We start from the raw sequence: 25,582 nt of genomic DNA, 5'->3' as shown, positions 1-25,582 counted from the left end.
TCTTCAACAGTATATCTGTCTGTGTCAAGTCAATCTCGTACGTAATTGAAACGTAAAAGTCTTTAAAGGAATAGCAACGTTTCTTCAGAATTTATCCAAATCATTTAAAATGTTTAATGAAAACCTTTTTAATTATGATAAAAAAGGAAGATTACAGTGACTGATGGAAAGCCATTCATTTAAATACTAATCTGATGAATTCACATATATGGACTCAAAAACTTTTAGAGTGGATGGAACCAAGGTCTGGACCCACTTATCTGGGTCAAAAACATTCTACAAGCCAAGAACAGACTTTTTGCATTGCTGCAACGTATAACTTTTGTGAAATTTAAAATACTGATTTATTTTTATAAAATATCAATATGTTCCTGCAAAAATTAAGATACGGCTTTGCGACGTTGTAATATGCATCTTTTAAGTTCAATTGCCTGTCCTTGGACTTATTTTTTCTTTGTTATATTTGCAGTTGCTTTTAATGACCAAAACCCAGCTGAAATGCATTTGCCTCGTTCCTTCTTTCTTCACTTTATGATTCTGTTTTTGCATTCCACATGCCTAAAGCGAGGCTCTGTTTAAATTTCAGCCACTTTTCCTGTAGCAGTAGAGACCTTGAACATGCCGCTACCAGTTTTCCTCATGTCATTTGTGAATGGCCTCACACTCTACGGCTCACCGACCCTAGTGGTAACAAGGTCCTCCGTTGCTGACAAAAATCCAACGACAGATTCTTTCGGTTTACCATTGGCTGACGGCTATTTCAATGGCACTGTTGTAAAGATGGTTCCTCGCCATCCAATTCAAAATGGCAGCGACTTTACACTGTCTTTTCAAGTGCGTCCAGAGTCTTTAACTGAAAGCACAATACTGTGGTTTGGATATGACAACATTACTGCTTTGTCAGTCAGTGTGCTCTTTTCGGGAAATCTTTCTATCACGTATGTATGACTTAGATAAAGCATCTAAGCAATATAAACAGAAGCTGCATAATGTTAGACGTCTCTGAAATTCGTTACAGTGTATCGATTTGAAGATGGTTGACCTTTTTTGAAACGTCCAAAGAATATTTCTTCGACTGTACTGATACAAGGATTTCTCACATTTCTTTCTAGTATTTCGTGCAATTTTTGATTGAAAGATCATATAAGATCATCAAGATAAAACAGAAGAATACTCGAGCATAGCCAAAAGAATAACATGAAATTATTATTCAAATTTGAGTTATACATACAGACGTGCTTGTAGATACTCTCAGTGCTTGTTAAGTTAAATTCAACAAAATTTCCTTTTACGTGTGATGGTGCTTTAAAAAACAATGTTTGCAAAGACTGTTGGAAAAGCACATGGCCTCCTATCAAGCGACGCCTGCTTCCTTTATTACAGGGTGTAGGTAAATTTATTAAACATGCTTGGGTGATGTTCAATAGCTAGCTATGCTATAGACATTCTTTCAGGAGTAAAAATGAGCGAAATATGAGATAAGATATGTACCATACTGAGTTTGTCGCACAATCATTTGGTCTTGCCAGCAGTGGTGCCGTGGAGGGGGGCTCAGAGGGGTTCAGCCCACCATCTCAAAATTCGCACAGTTTTTTTGGGGGGGGGGGGGGGCTCAACTCTCTTCTTAACAAGTGGTTTCATATTTGGCTGGAAGGATTATGTGTTTGTAACACTTTGTTATACCTTTGGTGCTCATGAATTTCATATCAACACATGAGTCATTTTGTGTCATCGAAAATTATGAATGGTTTCTACACACAACGGATTGTCTTCAATGCAAATGCAAGTATATTGGCTGTGGTAGAGGTGTGGTCATGGGTGTTGTAGTAACCTAATAGACTATGCGCAGGAGCATTACTTTATGTGACCCATGTTTATATAAAGTTTCAGATTACAGTTTACAGTATTACAGTTATGTGTGTAGGCCGTTTGAAGTTAATATAAAGTTATCGTTCTTATCTGTTCAACCCATGCGTTGCTCTAACTCCCTCACATCTTAATTGGTGTGGTCTTTTGAATTTGTCCTCAGTACAGCCCCCCTTTCTAACTTTCTAGGACGGCACCCCTGCTTGCAAGCACTTCTGGCAGGCATTTTATGTATATCATTGTTTATGAGACTAATTTTCATGGTTCACCTTAAGGCTGCAAGATGAATTCGGAAGCCGCACTTTCAAATCATCGGCAATGTTGAAGGAAGGCACCTGGTCGTATGTTGCTGTTGTGTTTTCACAAATTGAACAGCTCTTGACAACTTTTATAGATAGCGAGGTACATATAAACGTTTATTTAAATTTTTATGTATTCGCATTTTTTTGAAAGACAGAGAAAATAAGTGAAAATAAATTATGCTTCCAAATGCTCCATGCACTGGTGTACTGGTGTACATCAGTTTTGCAAATATGGGTGATGGTCGTGCCACTGAAAATAGTATGGCATTTAGGGTTTCACAAAGCCATTTTAAAGATTTATATATATGAGAACTTGAAGATTCATATTATGACCAGAAGTCAATTTTGCTACAGTTCTGCAGCTGTATGAATATTTTTCCTTTTGGCTGATTGCCTTGTATTCAAGCCCTCTTTTTTATTATACGGGTACTGCACTATGTGGGAGTGAACACCCCTTTTCGATCTACCCAGGACGGTCACGCCAAACCCTCAACTGAAGAGCAGGTGAAAGTGACTGAAATCACTGAGCCAAAGATTATTATACAGTGAATTATGGCGCATTTAGAAGTTGGTCCAGAGAAAATTATAACTTTATTTGATGTTGGTTTACAAAATAATAGCTAATAAACAGCTAATTAACACCAACTTGTAACAATAACAAATATAACTAAGAAAAATCGTGTTATTTACAAGTATCAAATGCTAGAAATATATGGTGCGCATAGTCTACACGAGCAAGTAAGATCCGTTTGTTTAATTTTAGTTTTGAATACTTAACAATTTTCTGTTGATCGAATGTCTAATGGTATAGAATTCCACAATTCATTTCATCTATATAGGATATTGTATCTAGCCCATGAATAACAGTGTTCGGCTTTTTTTGTATAAACGATTGATTTCGTAAATTATATGCAAGTTCATTTAACTGAAATATTTCTTTCATAAATACTGGATAAAAGTTATTTACTGTTTTCTATATTTCTATAGCTAGTAGTTGTGGGTTCTTTTGATGTATCTTAACATCATTTTTTGTGAGAGAATATTTTCAAAGCTTGATTCAAAATCATTGTAAACCACTGTCAGTGCCCTTTTATGGATATTTTCAATAAGTTTTCCAAATTTTCGGCTACAATACATCCATAAAAGAGGGCAATTGTTAAAATGACTAAGTATAAAGGTTTTCATCAATAGTGATCTTTTATGGTCATTCATTAAAGGGGCGATTCTGACACGGGCATTTGTCTTTTTACCTGCTTCTTTACATTAGTTTTTTATATGTCTTTTTATATACTCTTTTTATATGCTCTTCAAAGTTTAGTTTGCTGTCTGAAGTTATCCCAAGTAGTTTGGCTTTTTTCGTCTCTTCGATTGTGGCATTTCCTACTTTAATATTTGCTTTTATACCATGATATCGATAATATCGATCATACCATAATATGAAACTTTGGCTCAAGACGTAGACCTAAATCTTTCTTATTTCTCTCTATTTACATGTTTGTAGTTAAAAGATGAATTCATCCTCAAGAATGCAAAAAGATTGCCTCATCCTCTTAATATTCACATTGGAGGCAACAACACTCTTCCCATGGATACTTTCAAAGGTCATCTTTCGTGCGTACAATACTATGGCGCTGCATTGGAGACTCATATCATTGCCGTGCAAGCAGTATGTCCAAATCAGCATGGTAAGAATAAAAGAATACCTTTTTTAATACTTTATTTTATAAAGTCTATCAATATTCTAAAGAATTCATTCAAAAGAATAAATTCTATCTTTTTAAACATAAAAACTGATCAAACAGAAACTCTGATACAAAACTAGTTATTTGTATGGCAACTTATAGATGATCTGGTAAGCTCCCCCTTTTCAAATATGCCCCCTCCTTGAATAAGGCCTAAGGGGTCCTATTCCAGGACTTGCGGTAGGTTGATAAGGCAGAAGAAACTGTTGTAACGATAGGTGGTACAGTATCGAAAATAAGGAGCAAATTGAATTATTACCTGCTTTTTTGTGTATTTTCCTGCGTTTCAGTACAATATCCGCTATTGAATCATCCTGCCTGCTCGTTTGAGAAGTCAATCTGAAAATTAATCTTTTTATTTTAATTTTTCCATTTAGTGGCAGGGGCTTGTAAAAATGAATGCAAAATGGAGGCAGTTTGTGATCAGATAAGGTTGCAGTGCGTTTGTCCACCCAATGCCAACAAATATGTGAACGAAAACTGCTCCAACGGTAGGACTAAAAACTTTCCTTTCTCCATCTTCCTTAAATTTGCACTCTTATTACTAAGCTACCCTGTTTTTTCTATATTATCAACAAATCTGTGTAATGTGAATAAAGGTTATTTACTCAATGACAGTATCTGCTTATTTAAATGAAACATGTGCTGGATCTGTTTACGACTTCAAAGTAGGTATTAGCATTTTGTGTAGTGAATTTGTCACTGTTTACTATTTGGTTTACTAAATCAGGCTTTCAGCATTCTTTTTACTTAAAGGCTCTTGTGCAACCGGCATGCTTAGCGGCAGATATCTTGAGAAATTGATTTTGGTTTGTATTTTCATGCAGTACGCTATTAGGCCTATTTTGAAAATATAGTCGCAAAGCATGCTGATTGCGCAAGAGCCTTTAACATATTTTTGTTGTCAAAAAAGAGTCTCAGATTAGAAAGACTTTATTTTATAAGATAAATAAATAATCGTGTACTTTATGTTATTGTTTTATGAGCAAAATGATGATTTTAAAGAATACTATATATCCTGATTGTTTTGCAAATGATGATAAATTTTTTGTTCTCCCCTTTGGTCTTGATATTAAGTATCGATTCGTTGATTTATTTAGCATTGGAATCGACAATTTACAATAGAACATCAGCCTACGCAAGCTTTGATAACAAGAGACAAGTGCAGGCTGCATTAGGCCCTAGTTTTTATCATCCGAATATCCCGGTTGCTGAAAATGACACAAGGCTGGAAAATGCTTCGTACTTTTTTACAAATGGTCCTGCAAATCTTGCGTTGTGTACAGCTTCTAGCTCGAGGATCCGTATTAAAGAGCTTGAAAGTGACTGCATTCTTCAAAGGACCTGTCCTGGTAGTTTCAGCTTGACATACTGGGTGCTGATGCCTTCCTGGCAGAGCATGCTCACAAAAGATGAAATAACGTTGATTGATTTTGGAATCCTCACAGTTAAGTTCGTTGAAAATAGAACAGGAATGAACTCAACTTGGAGAAACGCACATGCATTGATAGCCAATGTAACATTGGGTGGGGAAACCTGCCAATGGAACATTGGCCAGTACCAAGAGTTCTATGGGGTTTGGAGTCACCATGTCATATCTGTCGATGCAACAACAAATGCCGTCTCTGTATTCTATAATGGGAAATCTGCGTCCGTCGAGAAAAGAGACTGTTTTGCTGCAGCAGCATCAGCAAGCCCAGTGGAAGTATATCTCGGAGGGGGTGCTCCGCACATATGCTTTGATGAAGTGGCACTATGGCAAGCTGCAACTACATTGTATACTGCGCAATGGTTGTACAATTCATTTGTTTTTGCGGGTAAGAAGAAGCTTTCCAGCATCATTCATTTCTGGTTGAATTGTAATTTGCTACAGGATCATTTTGGCACGAATAGCAAAACAAAGAAATTTATTAACAAAGGGTCTTTTGCTTTTGCTAAAACGTAACAATCCGTATGATTTGATGGTTCATCTAAACCTTTTCAAAATGCAAACTTTTGGTTCAGTCGATAGCGGCGGTCTAACAATGCGTAAGTTATAAACTTCGATGAAGACTCCGTTCTCACTATGCCGCTCCTTAATAAATCGGAAAGGTACGGTATCAAATGGAACCGTTCCGAAGCAAGCTCAAAGAGCCGTTGTCTTACTGTGGATAGCCAGTGAATTTATCTTTGGATTGGCAGGGGATGAGATGTTGTGCCAAAGAGGGAATATAAGAATGACTGGGAACAAAAATTATCTGCTTGCAGGGGACACGGGGGGATGGGAAAATACCCGGGTCATTTGTTTATTCGAATCGGGTCGGGAAATTTCTCATCGGGGGTGGTTTTAACTTGGGTTGTTACACAGGGATGTCCCAGAGACCTGTGTGAGCTTCGGCATTACTCTAGGTGCAGAAAATTTCTATACGTTTCTTTACGTAGATTTAAAGAGTATAAAGTTTTTCTGAAGAAGGGCCATGAAGCTAATATCTATACATTTCCACAGGTTATGATCAATTTCCACAAAAAGGAATAAACTTCACTGAATTAACTTTTAACGACGAGACAGGATCGTTGTGGGCAGTAGATGTAAATAATGAAGTGTATTTCTATCACCCTGATCAATACTGGATGAAAATTGAAGGAAGAATGAAAAAAGTCTCTCCCGGACTGAATGGTATTTGGGCAGTAGATGAGGATGGTTATCTCCGATTCCGGTCCGGTGTTAATGAAAGCGTTCCTGAGGGTTCCCATTGGACAATGGTACCGCGCTCTTCATATGGTAAGTAAAAAATTTATTTGCTTGTTTCTGTAATTTCATGTTATGTAACGGAAGAAGTCTTGAAAGGTGTTAATCACAGAGACAAGACATTTGCTTTAACAATCTAACAAACATTCTAACCTATGGAATTTATTTTTTAGCCATAGATGATTCGAATCGGTACTAATTTTGAGGGCTTGTTTATATTCTTGTTCAAGAAACTCAAAATTATAATTTAAATTACTATTGTGAATGCAAAAAATTAGATAAAATGCATGCTCTCTAAAATAGAGCCTCTGACGACGGGACCCAACTGTCTGTATGTCATCGAATTAACTGTTGGGCTGGCGACTAACTGTTGTATGTAAAAGAATATAAAATAAAAATGTTCTCATTATTTATTATTTAAACATGAAATCCCTTCAGCAAAAACTAAATTTAAAATTATACAAAAGAAATATAAATAAAAAATCACTAGAGTAGGGCTGTTCCTTCAGGGAGTCGTGTTTGAGTTTATTTCAGCCCCTCAAACGTATTCTGAGGTGTTTTTTTAATTTTTTCAAAGTAGAAAGCTCCCTGATGGTAGTAGGAATTTTGTTCCAAGCCCCTAGACCCGAATAGTGGAAGCTTTTCTTATAGTGCTTAAGATTCTATCTCGGAACTCAAATATCCGTGCAGTTTCTTGTTCTATAACTTGAGTAAGTATTTCTTGCTTTATATTTATCCCAAAGGCTTTCAGGGCATATCTCATTCATCATCTTATAGGTCATCACCGATCGATCAAAGTTTATTAATTGTTCTCAACCAGTCATCAGACCACTAATCTTTGATTTTTGCCCTTTTAATGATAGACTGAACTCTCTTATGAAGACGTTGGAGGGCTTCTACTTTTGTGTTGGAGAGAGAGCCCCATGCAGCGTTTGCATATCTTTTATTTGCCCTTACCCCCACCCCCACTTTCCAACCTAAAAAAGATACTCGAACGGTAGAAATCACATTTCCACATGCATGAATATAAAGAAGACAGATTAACAGTGATGCGGGAAAAATAAGACTGAAGATAGTTTGTGTTTTTATGATATGCACGGTCAGGTTGCCGGATCTCTTGGATAATCCTTTTTTATCATAGCGAAGAACGGAAAACTCCAAATACCTCACAATTAAACGCCTAAATGTTTGCAAGAAATGAGCAGTATGCAACGTTCTTCTGCATTTCACGGTGAATTTTGTTGTTTACAGGTTCAATGACGTTACAGACAGTTTGCAGTGGGTACAAACATGGAGTCGCGTTTTTTATTGAGTCAACAACAAGCCAACTGCACTGCTTCAACGTTCTGGGAAATGGAGAAGTACAATATTCCACTGCAACGAATTTGTATGCTACTCAAATTGCCTGTTCAAGATATCATTGCATTGTCTACAAAGATGATCTGACAGTACATTCGTTGCCCCTTAGCAGCTTTGTCTGTTCTTCCTCGGTGTCATCAAGCGTAAGTAACAACAAACACATTTTTTGCATTGCATTGGGGTAGATCGGATAGAAACGAATGCCTTCATTTTGAGCTAGATCACGCCACCACCCTTGTGTGTGCGAGAAAGAAGACAGCTAGTTCTTCAACTGTCCATTGATGTTCTGCAATTTTTAATCATAACCTTTATTAGAGCCGACACCTTAATAAATGTGTGTGGTTCAGTAAGTGGCGATAAAAACTGTTTCGGCTTCAACGCGCAATGCATTGTGGTAGTTGTAGAGCAGGTGCCTCACTTTGCTTACGTTTTCCTTGATATTCACCAGTCAATCCAATACACCCTTTTGAAAAGTGGAAAAAACAAGGAAAATTAATAAATCTCCCAAGAAGACGACTCAAAATCTTAAGACTTCTATTAACAAAAGCTGCTCTTTTCGCTTAGCTATCTTGGATTATCTGCTGCAGCCTTCGTTAGTATCAAGTGAAAAGAATTAGTTTTCTATCATAAGCCCAGCAATGTGAACCCAACTAGAAATCCAAAGCGAAAGAAGACAAGACTTCCTATACTGCTAACATTTATTTTGTTTCCCTTTAGATGACAAGTTTGCAACCTTCTACGCCTATGCAGCAAATTTCCACAGACAGCATGGGCTTTTTTTTCCAAATCACTACTTCGGGTCTTTTATATAGGCTGGTACCAAATTCAAACGCTTGGAACCTAGTCCCTACTGAAGACACGCTAAACCCAAAGTCTGTTTTGTCGATGAATGGGCAGCCTGTTGTCATCTTGCCATCAGGAAAACTTAAAATATTAGAAAAAGGAGGTATGTTTATTACAATATTGTCTTTCAAAAATTTTGTTTAATTACGTATAGCAACAGCAGTGAAATCATAAGCATGCAACCCCGCAGAAGGTTGCAGAGTGGGCAGATTGTCACAGCCCCGGAGCTGAGAGGGACCTGGTTATAGAAAAAGCAATAAAAAAATCAAAGCCTTAATGCATCATAACGATTCCCATCATTCTTTTTGCCCAATGTCTCAGAAATTCACTCAGCGGACCTCTAAGCATGCAAAATTTGGCCGTTTTGGCCTATTGTGTTTCAAAAACTTTTGCACCAGTATTAGCGAACTTAATCTCCGATTTGGGGGCTGATCTTTGAGATTTTGTAACCTTGCATCTTACACTTATTAGTAGGTTGTTATTGCTAGTTGCATCGAAATTTTTAATATGTTATTCTTTGTTACTATATAAATGACTCTCGTTCCAAACGCTATAGAGTTCTGACTTGTTATTTAATTAACTTAATAGTTTGGTTATTTGTATTCAGTTAAATTTACACCAATGGATTCCCATTACAGTCCTCATTTTTCCATATTAAAAAACCTATCTGAAACTTCAATATTTTATTATCAACTTTCTAGAAAAAGTTTATAAAGTGATGCACTCTGGTGGACTTTGCATGCAGTATTCACGCATTTGGAATAGGTTCCATTATTTAAAGTCTTGCGATCTAATTCGCATAGAGGATCAGTTCTGCATCAAAAGCCTTACAGCTCAAGAGTGTGTTTATATAAATGGAGATTACTCTCTATCTTCACACAGCAGCTGCATACACCAATTTACCATACAAGATTTGTCTACAATTCGGCAAGGAGGAAGAGTGTTAGCACCGGATTCACTTCATCCGGGAAATGATGTAAACCTTTACATGCGAAGTTCACTGAATACCAGAAATAACGACTACTACGCGTTTACTTTCCAGCAAGGTGGGTGAAGATATACGATTCTAATCTTATATGTTTGTTTGCTTGTTTTATTAGTAAACCGTGACCAGCATGTCTTTAGAAATCTCTAATCAACTCAAAACCATATTTTTTCTTCAATTTTTTTTATAAGGCGCTTATATTATGACTAACCTGCAAAATTGAGCCAGAACAAGGCCCTTCGCTAGTCATGGTGTTCAAGGAGGGCTTCCGGGTCCCATTTGCCGAAAATACGGGTGAGGCAGCCTTTATTTGCCGACAAAATCCAAAATTTGTCCACTAAGCGCCCCCCAAATGCCAGAAAACACCTCGTTTTTGCAACGGACTTTTTTTGAACTAGGGAGGTTTTTTCTTATCTAGTTTTACACCCTTTGTGCCCCCTCCTCTTTTTGTGACGGCCCTGGCCAGAGCACTGCAGTTAGAATTTTATTCACTATCGGAATCAAAACAAATAACATAATATTCGATTTTCAAACTTTTTGAGTTTGTGTTTATTATCAGATGCTAGACTTTCCAATAAAGTAGGCATGCCTTTCAGCATGTCATTTGCTTGCGCTTCGGTATTGATAATATTGCTTTTCGCGGAGCGAAACTTGCTTGATGCCTCCAGGCCCGCAAAGAGACACGACCATCCCTGGACAGCACAGGCATAATGAACAAATGGGCGGAGAAATTCAAGTGGATATTTTCAGGTAGCTATGGGTCTGGTTACTTGGAAAAGTGATGGTGAACGGGGAATTGTTGGGGTTTAAGGGGTAAATACGGGGGTTTAAAATCGTCATATTAGCATATAACCTCTGTGGAGGAGCCACCGTTTTGTTTACAACTTCAGAGCATGGCAAGTGCTTGTTATCATAAAAAAAGAATCTACAGGGAGTCTTTTAGAGCCTCCTCTTTAAATTCCGACATATTGCTACAATTAGAGTAGTCACGTGACCAATTTTTACCCCTTACCATATTTGGAAGGTGAGCCTTTTCTAACAGAATACCCGAAAATTCTTTTGTTTAATACTCTTAAATGTTACAATAATGTATAAATCAGCAAGATTATTCTACAACCGAGCTGTTGTTGATAGATACCCTGAATAACTTTGAGTTTATGATTGTTTTTAACTATGTGAAGAATAATGGTTGCGAAGACATGATAATTTATTAGGCGTCATTAGCCGTTTGACGTCATGCGCGTTTGGTTATTGCGTAATGACTCCACATCTTCTTCAGATGCTGGGCAACTTTTTTCGCAATTCATCGCTTTGAAAATATTTGTACAAAGAGTAATACAAATATGTAACGCAATGAACCCAAGAAATCACGGAAATACGTAGTAGAACAAAAAGACCTGTGTGCATCATTACCAAGAAAGAATTGTTTTGCTCTAAGCGTCATTTTCAGTATGTAAGTTGTTATTTTCGCTCTGAAAATTGGATACTCTCTGTACCTTTAAAGTATTGAGGAGGTCCTGTTTTATTTATATTTTTAAACATGCAAGGCTTAAGCTGTATTGTTCATTACCCGAGCAAAGATTGTCTGTATAGTAGTATTAAAGATTTGTCTGACATCAATAAAGATAAAATTTATGCTGCAAAGGCTACTCGTTTACGACTTGGTGGCAAAAACCTCCACGAAGAACAATGCAGCTCCATTCCTGACGAGGTTGATCCAAATAAGCACGGATTTCATATAGAACCTTGTTATAAAAAATTTAAGGCATTAAAGTATCCATTGAGTTCTGTACCTTTGAGTTTGGCAAATCCTGATGGCGCGAGAAGAACAACAGCTAAAAGTAAACTACAAGGCATTATATTGGACCATTGTAGCAACCCCGTTGGTCACCCTAAAGAAACTTTACCAGACAAAAGGAATGTCTCTGCATTTTTAATTGAAATGATGGCCGTCATCTGCACAATAACGAAAATGACTGAAAATTAAGAAGACTTGACGTGGAAGTTCATGAAACCGTTGCCCAGAAATTATTGTAGAGTTGATATTGTTGCAGAATGTATCAAGAAGTGTATATCAAGTCATCCGAAAGAAACAAAAGAGGTTGCTCTGAAAAAATTATTATTCAGTCAGCTAAGTCTAAAATTCCACCAAATTTTAACGAATTTCTAAAGAATGAAGAAAATAAACGACATTTTCTTGATGGTCAATGTTCTTGTTGAGAACCGATTGCGTGCAATAGAAATGTTACAGTGCACAAAGATCTTCATTTCGACTGAAAATAGTGCATGAAGCTAACAGAGTTTGAAGCAATTGAGGAAGACGAACTTGCAAGCAATCAAGAGGAAGCAGACACGAAGTTGACCCTACATTGCCTGCATACTTTAACTTGGCATCCTTCGAAAAAAGTTGTTGTACGCTCTCCATCGTCAGATATCGAAATCTTGGTAATTGTATTAAATATTATTGAAGAGCAAAGTCAAGTATATCTCGATTTTGGAGTTGGTTTGAATAGAAAAGGACTATTTTTGTCTGATATTGAGATGGAAGATGGTTTGAAGAAGTGCAAGATATGCTTTCATGCATTCACGGGGAATGACTATGTGTCATCTTTTTTCCGCAAAGGGAAATCAGAATGTTGGAAGGTTGTCCAGAAAAACAACAGATTTCTTAACACATTTTCACTACTTGGGCAGGTATGGGAACTTGATGAGCAAATATTTGTTAACCTTGAAGAATATGTTTGCCATTTATATGGATACCGGCAAAAAAATGTCAATGATGTGAGGAAAAAATTATTTGACAAGAAGTATGTAAGACAAGGTAAAGCCATAGACATTTCACTCTTACCCCCATGTCAATCATCACTAAGGCTACACATATTGCGATCAAAGATTTGGAAGTCATCGGGTGAAAGGTCCATAAATTTGCCAGATCTTTCTACTTTTGGCTGGAAAGGGAATCTGACTATAGAATGGCAACGACAAGCATTTCCAGACGAACTGACTGACTTCCTCCTGGATCATGAAGAAACGGAGATGATGTAGAAAGTGAAAATGAAACCTAAAATGGATAAACAATGACAAATGCAGGTATCTTTGCCTTAACTTGCATCTTTTAACATTTAAGATTATTAAACAAAAGAATTTTTAGGTATTCTGTTGAAAAAGGCTCACCTTCCAAATATGGTAAGGGGTAAAAATTGGTCACGTGACTACTCTAATTGTAGCAATATGTCGGAATTTAAAGAAGAGGCTCAAAAAGACTCCCTCTAGATTATTTTTTTATGATAACAAGCACTTGCCATGCTCTGAAGTCGTAAACAAAACAGTAGCTCCTCCGCAGAGGTAATATGCTAATATGACGATCTTAAACCCCCGTATTTACCCCTTAAACCCCAACAATTCCCCGTTCACCATCACTTTTCCAAGTAACCAGACTCATAGCTACCTGAAAATATCCATTTGAATTTCTCCGCACTGAGGTGGTACCTATGGCCACTGTAGCCTGGTCTATATGGGTCACAGGAAAAAAATTATTTATCATTTGTCGGCCAAAATGCAGAGTGAATTAACGGATCAAGCTTTCGAGAGGACGCAATGCTTAAAAGGATACTGAGTCATGACATCATTGTTTAACAGTTAGTGCAACACCAGGATCACTGTTCGAGGAAAAGTTGATATTAGTTTTAAAATTTGAAAGACGTTGATTGTAATGATTGAAAACAGCATAAAATGGTCAAAGAACTACATAGAATATGTCACCTTTTCTATAAAGTCAGCAGAATAAAATGCTAAAATGATTCAGAATTTTTTGCCGGATAATTTGATGCCGGATAATTTGATGCCGCTTGATGATTACTGAGGCCAAGATCAGGGCCACTGAGAGGGGGGCAAAGGGGGGAAATTGCCTCAGGGCCTGCAATTCATTTCATTTTAAGAATGTAACTAATCAGACGTAGCAAATATGTGTCTAAAAATCGTTAAACATCTTGCACGATTTCAGGAAAATGACTGTAAGCGAGGTTCTGAAATGCCTTTTGAGCTAGTCTGAATGGGGTGGTTACGGAAATTTTCTCTGGGCCTCGTCGATCGGTTTTGCCCCTTACTGAAGAGGACTAGGCGTGTCCTGGTTACCGGAAGCTGGGCTTATATGGCAACAACGTGCAATGTCGCTGGTCGTGGGTTCGAGTCCTGAACTGGTTGTTTACCTTCGCTCACATTATCTCTCAGAATATTCTCACAAATCCTGTACCTCTTTTACGAACATTTTATAACCAAAACCTCTTTCATTTGCTAAAATTGCAGTTTTCCAGAAAGGTTTTGAATGCCTGAATGATGACATTCTATTCTTGTTTTATCGACTACCCAAAGATTGCACCGACTAGCAAAGTGCTGACCTACCAATCTTATGATAAGCTGTGTTTGAATTTGTTCCAACCAAGCTTCGAAAGACAGCTCGTTGGATACCAAAAGGCTATGCTTATCAAGCAGTGTCCTGGTCCTTCCTCTCAATGTAACCACATTTCGTGATTCCTATGCCTGGAATAACAGAGAGCATTGACTCGCCTCAAGCTATGTTAAAGTTTTGTCATGCCAGGGCCTCCGTCCGAGACCCTTGTATATGTGATCAGCTGACCATTGCAGTACAGGTGGCACACTCATACATTTCCCTTTGGTATTTCTCTTCACCTCCCAAACACTGTGATATGTATGGAGCAACAATTCCCCTATAACGGAGCTCTAACCTTTTCTAACAATCAACCATTTTTCTGAAATTATGCATAAAATGTCATACCACTAATAGTTCAGAAAGTTATATTGACTGGTTTCGTCTTTTTAAACAAATATGATTCTAATAATGCTACCGACAAAAGAAAGCAAAATTGTTTGTCACAAACCACGTTGATCGCGTGTTGCTTTTCGTTTGACTGCTGATCACTTTCAAGTTGTACCCAACCATATTTTTAATAACTAATGCGTTTAATGCTTGCATAAAAAGACAAAACTTTATAGTATTCATTTTTTCCCGTAAATAGCTAAAAAATGTATGACATTGCAGCAAAAAAGAAAAGTTTATTTATTGCACCTTCACAAGTTGAATAAAGGTTGATGTTTTGCTGGATTCCAACATTAATCTTAGCATAGTTGGCTGGAATCGATGGGAAATTTCAAGCAAGCGCAAAGCAGCTTGAAAAGGTCTTTTACTAAGCCTGAAAATTGTAAATGCAATCTGTAGTTTATTCGTAAGCAATTCGTTTCAGTAACAATATTTTCCTTTTTTATTGATTTCAGCCTCTGCGTTCATGGCAATTAACAGCTTCTATCCTCCAAAAAAGATTGAAGGTAAGTCAAATATTTCTAGTAGACGCTACTGATAAAATACGTTATGGTAAAATATAGAATCCTTGAATTCAATATTGTTTAAAATAGGCTGATTGCACAGCTATCTAATATAGACTCTTAAGACTGCTAAGCCGTTGGTATTATCGTCTTAACAGATGAAAAGATAAACTCTTGTCTATTTGATCAGTTTAAGAAAATCTTAATGACTCAAAGAATTTATTTGACAACTTTTATCATGAATAGAGGCGTTTTGAAACTTATATACATTTTTTTTAGGAGTTGCCAAAGGGGAATTAATTTATACCGTATCAGTCTTCTTCAAATTCAGAGATCTGTCATTCTATGACAACTTTAGAGATATTACTGGAATCGAGGCAAAGTTTGTTCACAGAAAAGTAGAAGCAGAGGTATGCTAACGGTTTAGATGCAGATTATTTATTCACTATGTTTGTAGCTGTGGCTAGCCTTTCACAAGTTTGTTCTGATATCAACAAAATGATGTGTCGCAAGTGATTACAAGTTTCGGAGGAAAAAGTTTACAGGGCAATGATAGATGACAATAAGAGAAAAAGAAAGGATGTGTATCTTGCATGTTTTAAAGCAAACTTTCAACTAAAATGATGAAGAATTCTAAGTTTTTCTGATAAAGTTTTGAACATTTTGAAAATTTCAAAAGTAAATGCGCTCAAAGACTTTTCTATTCCTCTCTCTTCTTCCACTATCCTGGTTTTTGATTTACTAACCCTTGTTCTACTAAACATAAGATGTAGAAATTCCAGTAACATATTGAAAAAATACTTCAAATGTATTTTGGTCAGTGGTACCAAAGTTATCCCAGCTTTGGAACTCCCCCCCCCCCTCCCTTTTACAAAGCCAAAAGGGTTTGAAGGTCACTTTTCTTTAAAAGTCTCTTTTGTAAAGATAGTGGAGCAAAATGATAGAAAACCATTCATTTATCTGTACGGAAGGGCAGGTAATCTACATCATATGTCTACATGTTTTCTGTCCTGACCTGACGCGTACAACATATAAAGATAACATTTACTTACGTTTTAAAGAAATTACTGTCTACCAATGTGACATAAAGTGTTCGATACTGTAAAGGCAGAACTGTCCAGGGATTTTAGTGTATAGAACAGGACGGTTCTAAGTTGCCACTTTGAGTTTTCACTTCTAAAATCCCATCGAAAATGAAATAACAGACACCAACATTACTGGCTTCTCCTCTCTCTCGTTTATATTAAAACTATTCATTTTAAAATCAATTTAACTAATTATGTAATAAACATTATGTTATGTTATAGACACCTTGTCCAGATTATATTTAAAAGGATTAATTTAATATAGATCCAGGAGAAAGACATATTAGAAAATTACATAAATTCAAAGCTACAATATAAACGATCACTGTTGAAAGGATACTTAAAAGTAATTATATATTAAGCTCTAGGCTAAAGCCGCTAGCTAATTAAATAGGATGGTCCTCAGAATAGTTGAGCTCCAAGTCACAAGACCGAAGGTGGTTTTCTCTTATAATTTTTTGATGCTCGATGCAAAAGGATTCTTATTTGGTCGACGAAAAACTAGACTATAAGGATATCTTGTACTTTCATTTGAAGCTTGAAAATTTCTTGCAAGTATTCTTGAAAAGGGCTCAATTCAAAAAACGTATATATGAACATTGCCCCATTTTCCAGTGATGTCAGCATAAGGTAGCATGTCATCATTAAATAAAATCCTCAGAGGCCTTTCTAGAATTTTCTTAATGATACCTCGATTTTATTGACAGCTGAAACAAGTCTTTGCAGAAAGCAACTCCTTTGTTAAAGTAAAGCTAGAAGAGATCGGGTGAGTGCCTTTACAGCAGAAATCTCTAATGGGATTGTAAAAAGAAAAATTGATTTCAATAGCATCATTTAATAAATTTCAATGTTTTAAGGCAAAGCATTTTTGCGGAATGTAAGTTCCTTGTAAGCTACAGGCTAAAACTTTTTTTGGAATTGTTTATCTAGGAGCCAATCCAAATGTGATTTTCATGTCAATAAAACTGTAACGTTGTCTTGAAACCCAAAGCAGATGTAGATCAAAAGCTGATTTGCAGGTGGCTACCGCTAAGAATAGCAACAGGGAGGAAGCTTTTTTTTGTTGCCATGCCCTTAAAATATAACATTGGAATGAACTTTTTAATAATTTATTAGGCTGATAAAATGTGTCGGTTCGGAGACTTTTTAGAATTTATGCAAAGTTTTCAGCTTTATTTGTAATCAACAATTTAAAAATGGCAGTTTAAGCGAGCCTTTATTAATAAGGCCGACAGGTGTGACAAATTCATTGACCTTTAGGAGGGGTAATGACCCGCTGGCCGCTATAGGTCCTCTGTAGGCACAAGTGATGATGGTTTAGAATAAAAAATGCATGTTTTAAAGTGTCTGTGCAACTTTCAAAATTATAATATACCCTGATTCGGGACCTGTTAAATTTTAAAGGTTGTCAATATTTGATTAAAAACTGCTAGAATGCCAACAGGTTCTTTCTGTAGACAGTTCCTAGGTGTGAAACAGTAGAACCTTTTGGTGTGGAACAGTTTCTTCCTAGACCCGACCTCTAGAAATCATAATCACTAAATTTTCATCATTCAAAATGCAGCTTTTAAATACAGGTGGAATCAATTTATTGCAACTAAGACACCAAAAAAACAAAGTTGCTTAAAATAAACCAGTGATAAACAATCAGATAGTTTACACAGTCAAATTTTTTTGTACTTATGTATGAAAGCATGTTGAATTTTAAATGAAATCAATTGCTTGTAGTCCTGGAAAGCAAATCAACGAGGACTGCCCATTCGCAAATTGTTTCATACCTTTGGAATTGAAATTCAATGGAAGATTGTTCTTTTCGTATCTTTCTGCCTATGAAAAGGATATTCTCGTCTCAGATAAGTTTAATGGTGGTTATACTGATTGTCAAGGAAATGAATGCGCTTTTCAGCTGGACAAAAAGCAGAGGAATGGTTAGTGGCTCCGAATACTTCGAATTAATTGAAATAGGAAATTTTAATAGCCTGTTATAACATAACATTATAGTATGTTGTAAAAGAATGCAATAAAATGTGTAACATTATTGTAACATTATGAAGGAAATTATATAGGAAATTTCCCCTTCGGCAAAAAGGTCAGAAGTCCCATTAACTAATTGTTTTCTTGTTTAATTAGTTTTCTTTTGCGCCTGTTCAATTATTCTTGATTAATGATATTGTTGGTATATCTGAATATTTCTATCTTTTATTTTCTTATAGTAAGTATCCAGCGTTCTCCCTTGAAACCCCCACAAAGTATAATTCATTTTGAAGTAAGAAATATAAGATATTGATTTTGCTTTTCTTTCTTTTACAGTACTTATCAATCCTGCAAATGTGGTCTTTGTAAATAGCACAAGCACTTCACTCGTATTCAGATACATCCCTCGAAAATTCCAAGAAGCTCATGCTGGCTATGACATTTCATATGTTGGCATTGATAAACTGGTTTCATCTAGGTTCTTTAATGGAAATTGCACCCTGCGAGATGGCCTTGTCTTCAATGTGTCCAATCTTCAACCAAATGTTGACTATACCCTCACTGTAACGCCGCTGGAGATTCAAAATAAGGCCCTTCCTGCCATAATATTAATGGCTGCAACTCTTGAAGGCGGTAAGTAAAACAAATCAGATTGATTTTTTATAAACAACCTCCATTCTTACGGACTTCATGATACGCGGAATCTGCAGGAAGCCATTGTCATCTTGAAGTTTTAATCAATTAATTACCAGCCATTTTAGAAAACGAGTTCATTAGAGGACCAACGAGCACTCCCTTGAAAAGTACAAGCAAGATATTTTTCTCCCCGTGATTTTTTATGCTATTTTAAGAAATTTCTTTAATCACATTCGTGGTTTTTCTTGTTTAATTTTAGATTTTGAAACACATATTTTTCTTACAAAAGATAGCTTAATGAATATCCTCAAATTTTTGTTTCAATCAAGTCATTTCATTTAGAATTATAAACTTTTGAATGTTGGAAAATAGGCACAGAAATGCCTAACAGAGTTTTGCAAAAAATGAAAAAGATAAATATGGCAAAATGTGCTTGTGGATTGAGAAAATTCTTTTTTTTAGCACCAAGTGGCACTCCAGTAACTCAAGTCACATTTGTGAATAGTACAGCATGTTTTTTGCAAATACAAGATTTGCCAAACGATCTTTGGAATGGGATATTAACAGGTTACCGTATTTATTATGCACCAAGCGAAAGTGTAATTTACAAACATGAATTTTCGAACAATGAATCGAGGAGATATAATTTTAGTGAGATAACTCACAGCACGGTGGGATATTCTGAATACAAAGCACTAGGCCTTCAAACATTTACGAACTATGTATTTTACATTGCCGGCTTTACCAATGGTGGAACGGGGCCCTTCTCGAGAGTTGAATGTCATACACTTGATGGAGGTAGGAACAACTTTTCTTACTTTGTCTTGCTTTTCCTTGATCTGATTTTGATAATTTTCAAAATCATTATTTGCTATATTCCATAAAGGAATTAAAGGAATACAGGAATTTAAGAAAACTGTTTTTGGTGGTACAAAATTTAGAAGTGGCTTTGAAATAGCTAAAAGTTTTAAGATGTAATTAGATGTTTCGCCTGACACTGTTCAGGGTATAAAATGCCCAGTTGTGGATCGAAATCGGCCAATCAGAGATGCGAACACGTGTCCTTGAAGGTTGCACAGCGAGTGCCCCTTGCCTAAACCTATGGCACTCAAGGTGAAGACAAACATCCTCTACAAATTGCATATTTCAAAATAATTTCAAAATTTGAGAAATTTACCAAAATAAAAAGAAATGAAGTTTTATATCTTGAGAAGGAAAATCGGCTTAGAATATTTGGGAAGAAAAATCTTACTGAAGTCATCAAATAAAGTAGCCTGTTTGGAATTGCGATGAGAGCTGTTGCTCACAAGGCTGTTTAAATGAAAGATTTCAAAAGTGCTAGATAAACTAAACTCTTACCTTGTCCTGCATCTCCAAACGTATATATTTGGTTAATGGATCTTTTACATTTCTTATTTTGAGGCTCTGTTTGAATTTGTAGCACCATCCATAACTCCAGAAAAATTCAATATGTCGTTTATAAATTCAAGTCATGTTGGAGTCCACTGGAAACCATTTTCGGACGATTTCCGAATATGGAAAACGAATCAAACTACAACACGCGGATATTTAGTTAAAATGAAGGAAGAAAGCTATCCAAGAAGTCTCAAGATAGAACAGAACATAAACGTGACAGGACAGAACCAATCTCACGCTGTTATTGGCCCGTTGGAACCAAACAGAGTTTACAGTTTTAGACTGGCTGCTTTCAACCACATTGGCATTGGCCCAATAACAATACGGATTTGCTTGAAAATGCCGGAAGGAGGTGAATCTTTCAATATGTTTATCTTCTTCTATTCAAGTTAGGCTACATGCATTATTTTGTAAAATGACTAACAAAAACAGGGCACAAAAAAGGCAGATAAAACATCAGTACAGACCAAAGAAATGTGAAAAAGGACGAAATACTTTTCTTGCAGAGGCTATTTTTCAGGAGCCGTAGTTGATGTTGTCTATGAATCGAAGAGATGTCTAAGTAAGAATAAATGAAGGAGTGTTAGCAGTTACCAGGTTATTCGCTACTAGAACCAGGCAATATGCTAAAAATTTTCATCATTGCACAAATACAGAAATTTTGCAATTCAGACTAGCATCGCGATAGGCAATGTAGCATGAGTCCAGATCCGTTGATGCGTTTTGCAAATAGGTTTTTTTCCTTTCCAGCAACGAACTAATACCCCAAATTCAAGGAAAGCTTTGATATCACTTAGACCCATTCATATGTACGCATTCACCTTCTTAAATAGCATTTAAAGCTTCATGAAAGATACAAGTTAAATTATATATGCATGACTTGTATTTGTTTATTTCGTTTTGTTGTTGGTTATAGTATGTTCCGTATTGCAGGAAGCACACAAGAGAACGTACGTTTAGTAGGAGCGTAACAGAATATTCAGCACAGCGTGTATTCTTACAGCATGGTTCTCTACGACTATCTAACAACTAATTATTCTAATTCATGCAATGTAATTCAATTGGTGCACAAATCATAACTTTACAGGTTGTTTTATACATTTGAACTTGAATAAGACATTCTTGAAAATTTCAACACAGAAAAAATTCAAATTCATTGCTGCGTTTTTTCTTTTCATTGTACAAATTGGTCATCGCTGCAAATTAGAATATTGCCTGACTAGAAAATAACCAAAGTTTGATCATATAGTAAAAAAATGCAGGTATTGGAATGTGGCTTTGAAAAAAGCAAACATTTTATCATTTACTTAAGCTAATTCTGAAGTTTTAGACTCTGAGGAGTGTCAGACGGAAAAGCTTTAAGCATGTGGTGAAATTTTTGCTTTTTTCAAAGCCATATTCAAATTTCGTACCGCCAAAAAATTGTTCAAATTTAGGTGCTTTTGGTGACTTTTATCATGTTTACTAAGCTATGAATAAATTGTCATGGTTTCCCTTTGGATGTTGATACTTTCTTTTTAAAACCAATTTCATTTTTTGGTTCTCTGCAGAGGCTTGAAGCCAATCAAACATGAGCTTTCCTGCTGCTAGAATGCAACAATAGGCGTGTTTATAATGTTTTACTTTTACAGCTCCTAGCTTGGGTATAGACACTCTGGCTGTTTACTCGAATACGTCTTCCACACTCGGTCTCACACTCGGTGGAATGGATATTAAGGGTGAGAATGGAAGAATCCTGTACTACAATGTATCCTATATGGCTAATCTTGCGAGCGAAATGCTAAGAGAATTTTCAGCTGCGTGGATTTCAGATCTGATTTTTCCTGATACATCTTCCGCAGCTCAAGTCAATGCCACATGTAATAAAATGCAACGCAGGATTTTTTCAAGCACTGCACAATTCTTGTCTTGTCGCAACGAGACTAGTTTTTTGCAGCCAACAGCCAACATAATTAACTTCACAGTAACAGGCTTGCAGTACTGGACTTATTATACGATAAGAGCATCTGCCTGCTCTTACAAAGGATGTGGTCCTTATAACGATTCTGTATACATACGAACTGATGAACATAAACCGACTTGTAGCAGTGAACGCATTTCATCAAGCTCCATGGCATCCACTGCTTTAAATTTCTCATGGGTTCCACTTAGATCAAACTGTACTCATGGGTACTTTGCTGGATATAGACTTTACTTCGCAAATGCATCAGCCCTCTCTGAATTATTCAACCTCTCTAATAGCTTCCCATTGTACAATGCTACGCTTCAGCAAAGCAAGTTTTTCATTGAGACGGTGCAAGCCAAATGGAGTGTTGAAGGCCTAAAAAAGTACACTAACTACTGCATTGCGATATCTGGCAGCACCGTCAAAGGGTTTGGACCATTAAGCCATGCTCACTGTGCAACAACACTCCAAGATCGTAAGTTATCGTTTATAAAATGCTAAAAAGATCTTTCTTTTCCCACTGCTCCAAGAAAATAAAGCAATCTTAAATCGAAGATAGTTTCCTTGCTCAATTCTTTGTTAAACTTTTCATCCATTATCAATCAAGCACTAAACATCGTTTATCAAGCATTGATTGGGCTTTTCGATAAGCATGAACATGGAGTAACTAAGTAATAATCTTTTAAAAATTGGCCTTTAAAAATCATATATCAGTTGCATTTATGGGTTGGGTTTTCACGACTTGTGGTTGGCTTTATCTGCAGAAATTTGTTTTGCATCGAATAGGTTCAGTCCTTTACCTCACTTAAAGTTTTATGAATTATTGAAAGCTTTTGTCTTGTTTTACTGAAGATTTTAAGTATTTCACTTAATTTTCAGGTCCAGAAGGACCACCGAAGAATATACGGATCACGCTTAGAACAGCAGCAATGATCGAAATTTCGATGGAAGCTCCAGAGAAAGAAATTCGCAATGGAATTATTCTTGGTTACAATATTTACTTTTCTTGGAAAACAGTTGATGGCTTTTGGTCGAACGAACAGAACCGGACAGTTGCAAAAGATGACTACGAAAATGGGCATACAGTCACACGTTTCAAGGATTTACTTTACTTTACAAAATACAAATTTGAAATCGTGGCTTTTACATCTGCCGGTGCAGGGAACAGAAGTGGCATTTACTACTTCAATGTGACAGGAGAAAGCAGTAAGCTCATTTTAAATTCTTATTTTGGGAAAACATCAATAAATGAATTCCTTCAAGACATTACGACATCTCTCATTAAGTCAGGTCTTTAGGCTACATTCTCTTACCACAGAAAGCAACGTTGGGCCGTTGGTGCATCGTTACAAGTTGCTTCACCTAATCCATTCAAAACACGTAAACCTTGGATACAGCTTGATTGACTCAAATACAAGCAGATTAAAGTTCTGGGCGGGGAATGGACATAAAAGGTTCACTTCCCTCACAAATGAGCCTAATACAATTCAGCTAAAATAAGAAATTCTAGTAAAATCAAATTCTACAACTCCGTTAAAATTCATTTGATCAGCATTTTTTATTCAAATAGAACATATAAGGTTGTATAAAACTTGCTTATTCCTGCCTACATGGTTTTTTTCAAATGGAGCTCAATATTTAGAATGTATTTTGTTTCCAATCCACGCGGCAACGATGAATGTTAATACTTTGAACACATATATGTTTAAAAACACTTTCCAGATTGGATTTTTTTGTGAAAAGCTGTCAGCTTGAAACTCCCTCGGCAGAGAACATGCCATAGATAACTATAAGCCATGGGCTATGTCTCCACACCATTGAGAGCGAGCGAGCATTTAGCTTCTTTGGTGCAAATCGTCCAGCCAACTAAGGTTAACTAGGTACGCAAAAACCTCAACATTCATTGATTTCAGGTAGGAGGTAGACGAGAAAAGCATAAACCCATCAAACAGAATAAAAGATGCCTAAAAGTATGAGAAGCTTTTATGATGGCTAAAAAAGAAGCTTTAAAAATGTTAGGGTTATATAAAAAAAATGCAAATTTTCATATTAAGAAAGAAAGGGAAGATGGAAGCAGTACAAGGAACGAGCATTTCAACTAAGGCTTCAGTAAGAAAAGTTGCAGCCTCTTTATAACACTCCTAGCTCGACCAAAGGAATAAAATCCTCAAAAGACCAACAGGAAAGGTATTGCACATAAACTTGCAAGAGCGGGTACACTTCCAATCTTGACGAGGCACGTCACAAGAGACCATCTCGAATAGCAAACAATGACAAATGTAGCAAGATTACAAAGTACAAACCCTTCTTCGTTAGATTTTGTCTGGTTAAATTTCATTAAATCATCATTTCGGTACACTCCCAAATCAAAAGTTCTCTAATAGTCAATGGTGAGTCGTGACAAATAACAATCCGCTCTTTCCCCATGATATGCAAAAAATTGACTGCTTTAGTTTCCAAGACTATCCCAGTTTAGTGAATTGTGCGTAGTCAAAGAATAGTTCTTATTCACCACTAAGATATATGATTGTAATTTAGAAAATTTCTTTATTCAGCACTTATGCTTTTTCCACAAAATCATATACACTTGTTTACTTTGAGCATCAAAAGCTGCAATGGCTCACACATCAATGAATCATCTCCTTGAGCAAGCTTGTTTATCGTTTGAAGTGAAAAATTTGTCTACATCTATTCTTAAATTTTTTTCAAGCTCCTTCAGCTGCGCCGAGGAATTTCACCGCATATAACATATCTGACTCGGGTATTATGCTGCAATGGATGCAAGTCGAAAGGGCGCGACTTCATGGAACGTTCCGCGAATTTAGAATCACTCTGAACGAAACGTTAGCAGATAGAAGCTTTGGCACGCGGAGGGAATTTTATGTTGCTGCCAACATGGAGCAAATCACTCCATCGGATCTCATCCTTGCTGTTTATAATATTTCCGATAACGTCAAAAGCAATTTCACACTGGCTAAATACGACAATGGTACTGCAATGTACTACCTTACCTTGATTGGTCTAAAGCCCTACACAAACTATTCAATTGAGTTGGCCTCTTGCACAACCCCTGGTTGTGGAAACACTACCGTTGTTAGGCTGACGACCAAAGAGAGTTGTAAGTAATCGAATCTGTAATAAAACTTAGTTTTTTAATAAGTATTTTCATGTGTACATAAAGTGCTGGTTTTGTTAGCACTGGCGATTTTTATATCATTTTATTTTGATCATGACACTCCTAATTCTTTGTTTTGTCATGTTACCGCTAAAGATTTTTAACTAGACCTAAAAATAATCTTTTGAAGAAGATCACGCTTCACTGGTTGCAACTCATTTGGTTTATTCTGAAACCAAATTTGCT

General features: G+C 36.4%; 1 protein-coding gene across 1 annotated transcript in view; it reads left to right on the top strand.

Moving 5' to 3' along the window:
• The window catches only part of LOC135690773 (uncharacterized), a 75,336-nt gene that overhangs the window by 32,679 nt on the left and 17,075 nt on the right, over positions 1–25,582 (top strand). Inside the window, exons 12-30 of the mRNA XM_065208430.2 lie at positions 587–938; positions 2,142–2,268; positions 3,670–3,853; positions 4,288–4,401; positions 5,011–5,727; positions 6,396–6,671; positions 7,890–8,140; positions 8,715–8,943; positions 9,542–9,886; positions 15,118–15,168; positions 15,445–15,575; positions 16,958–17,016; positions 17,979–18,178; positions 18,561–18,857; positions 19,323–19,658; positions 20,302–20,628; positions 21,908–22,696; positions 23,101–23,427; positions 24,932–25,339. Of these exons, the coding sequence (XP_065064502.2) occupies positions 587–938; positions 2,142–2,268; positions 3,670–3,853; positions 4,288–4,401; positions 5,011–5,727; positions 6,396–6,671; positions 7,890–8,140; positions 8,715–8,943; positions 9,542–9,886; positions 15,118–15,168; positions 15,445–15,575; positions 16,958–17,016; positions 17,979–18,178; positions 18,561–18,857; positions 19,323–19,658; positions 20,302–20,628; positions 21,908–22,696; positions 23,101–23,427; positions 24,932–25,339 (5,520 nt within the window). The remainder of the gene's footprint in view (positions 1–586; positions 939–2,141; positions 2,269–3,669; positions 3,854–4,287; positions 4,402–5,010; positions 5,728–6,395; positions 6,672–7,889; positions 8,141–8,714; positions 8,944–9,541; positions 9,887–15,117; positions 15,169–15,444; positions 15,576–16,957; positions 17,017–17,978; positions 18,179–18,560; positions 18,858–19,322; positions 19,659–20,301; positions 20,629–21,907; positions 22,697–23,100; positions 23,428–24,931; positions 25,340–25,582) is intronic.

Source organism: Rhopilema esculentum, chromosome 4 (assembly GCF_057945365.1).
Source record: "Rhopilema esculentum isolate cy_ngs chromosome 4, ASM5794536v1, whole genome shotgun sequence".
Lineage (NCBI taxonomy): Eukaryota > Metazoa > Cnidaria > Scyphozoa > Rhizostomeae > Rhizostomatidae > Rhopilema > Rhopilema esculentum.
This window is presented reverse-complemented; position numbering and strand designations above follow the sequence as displayed.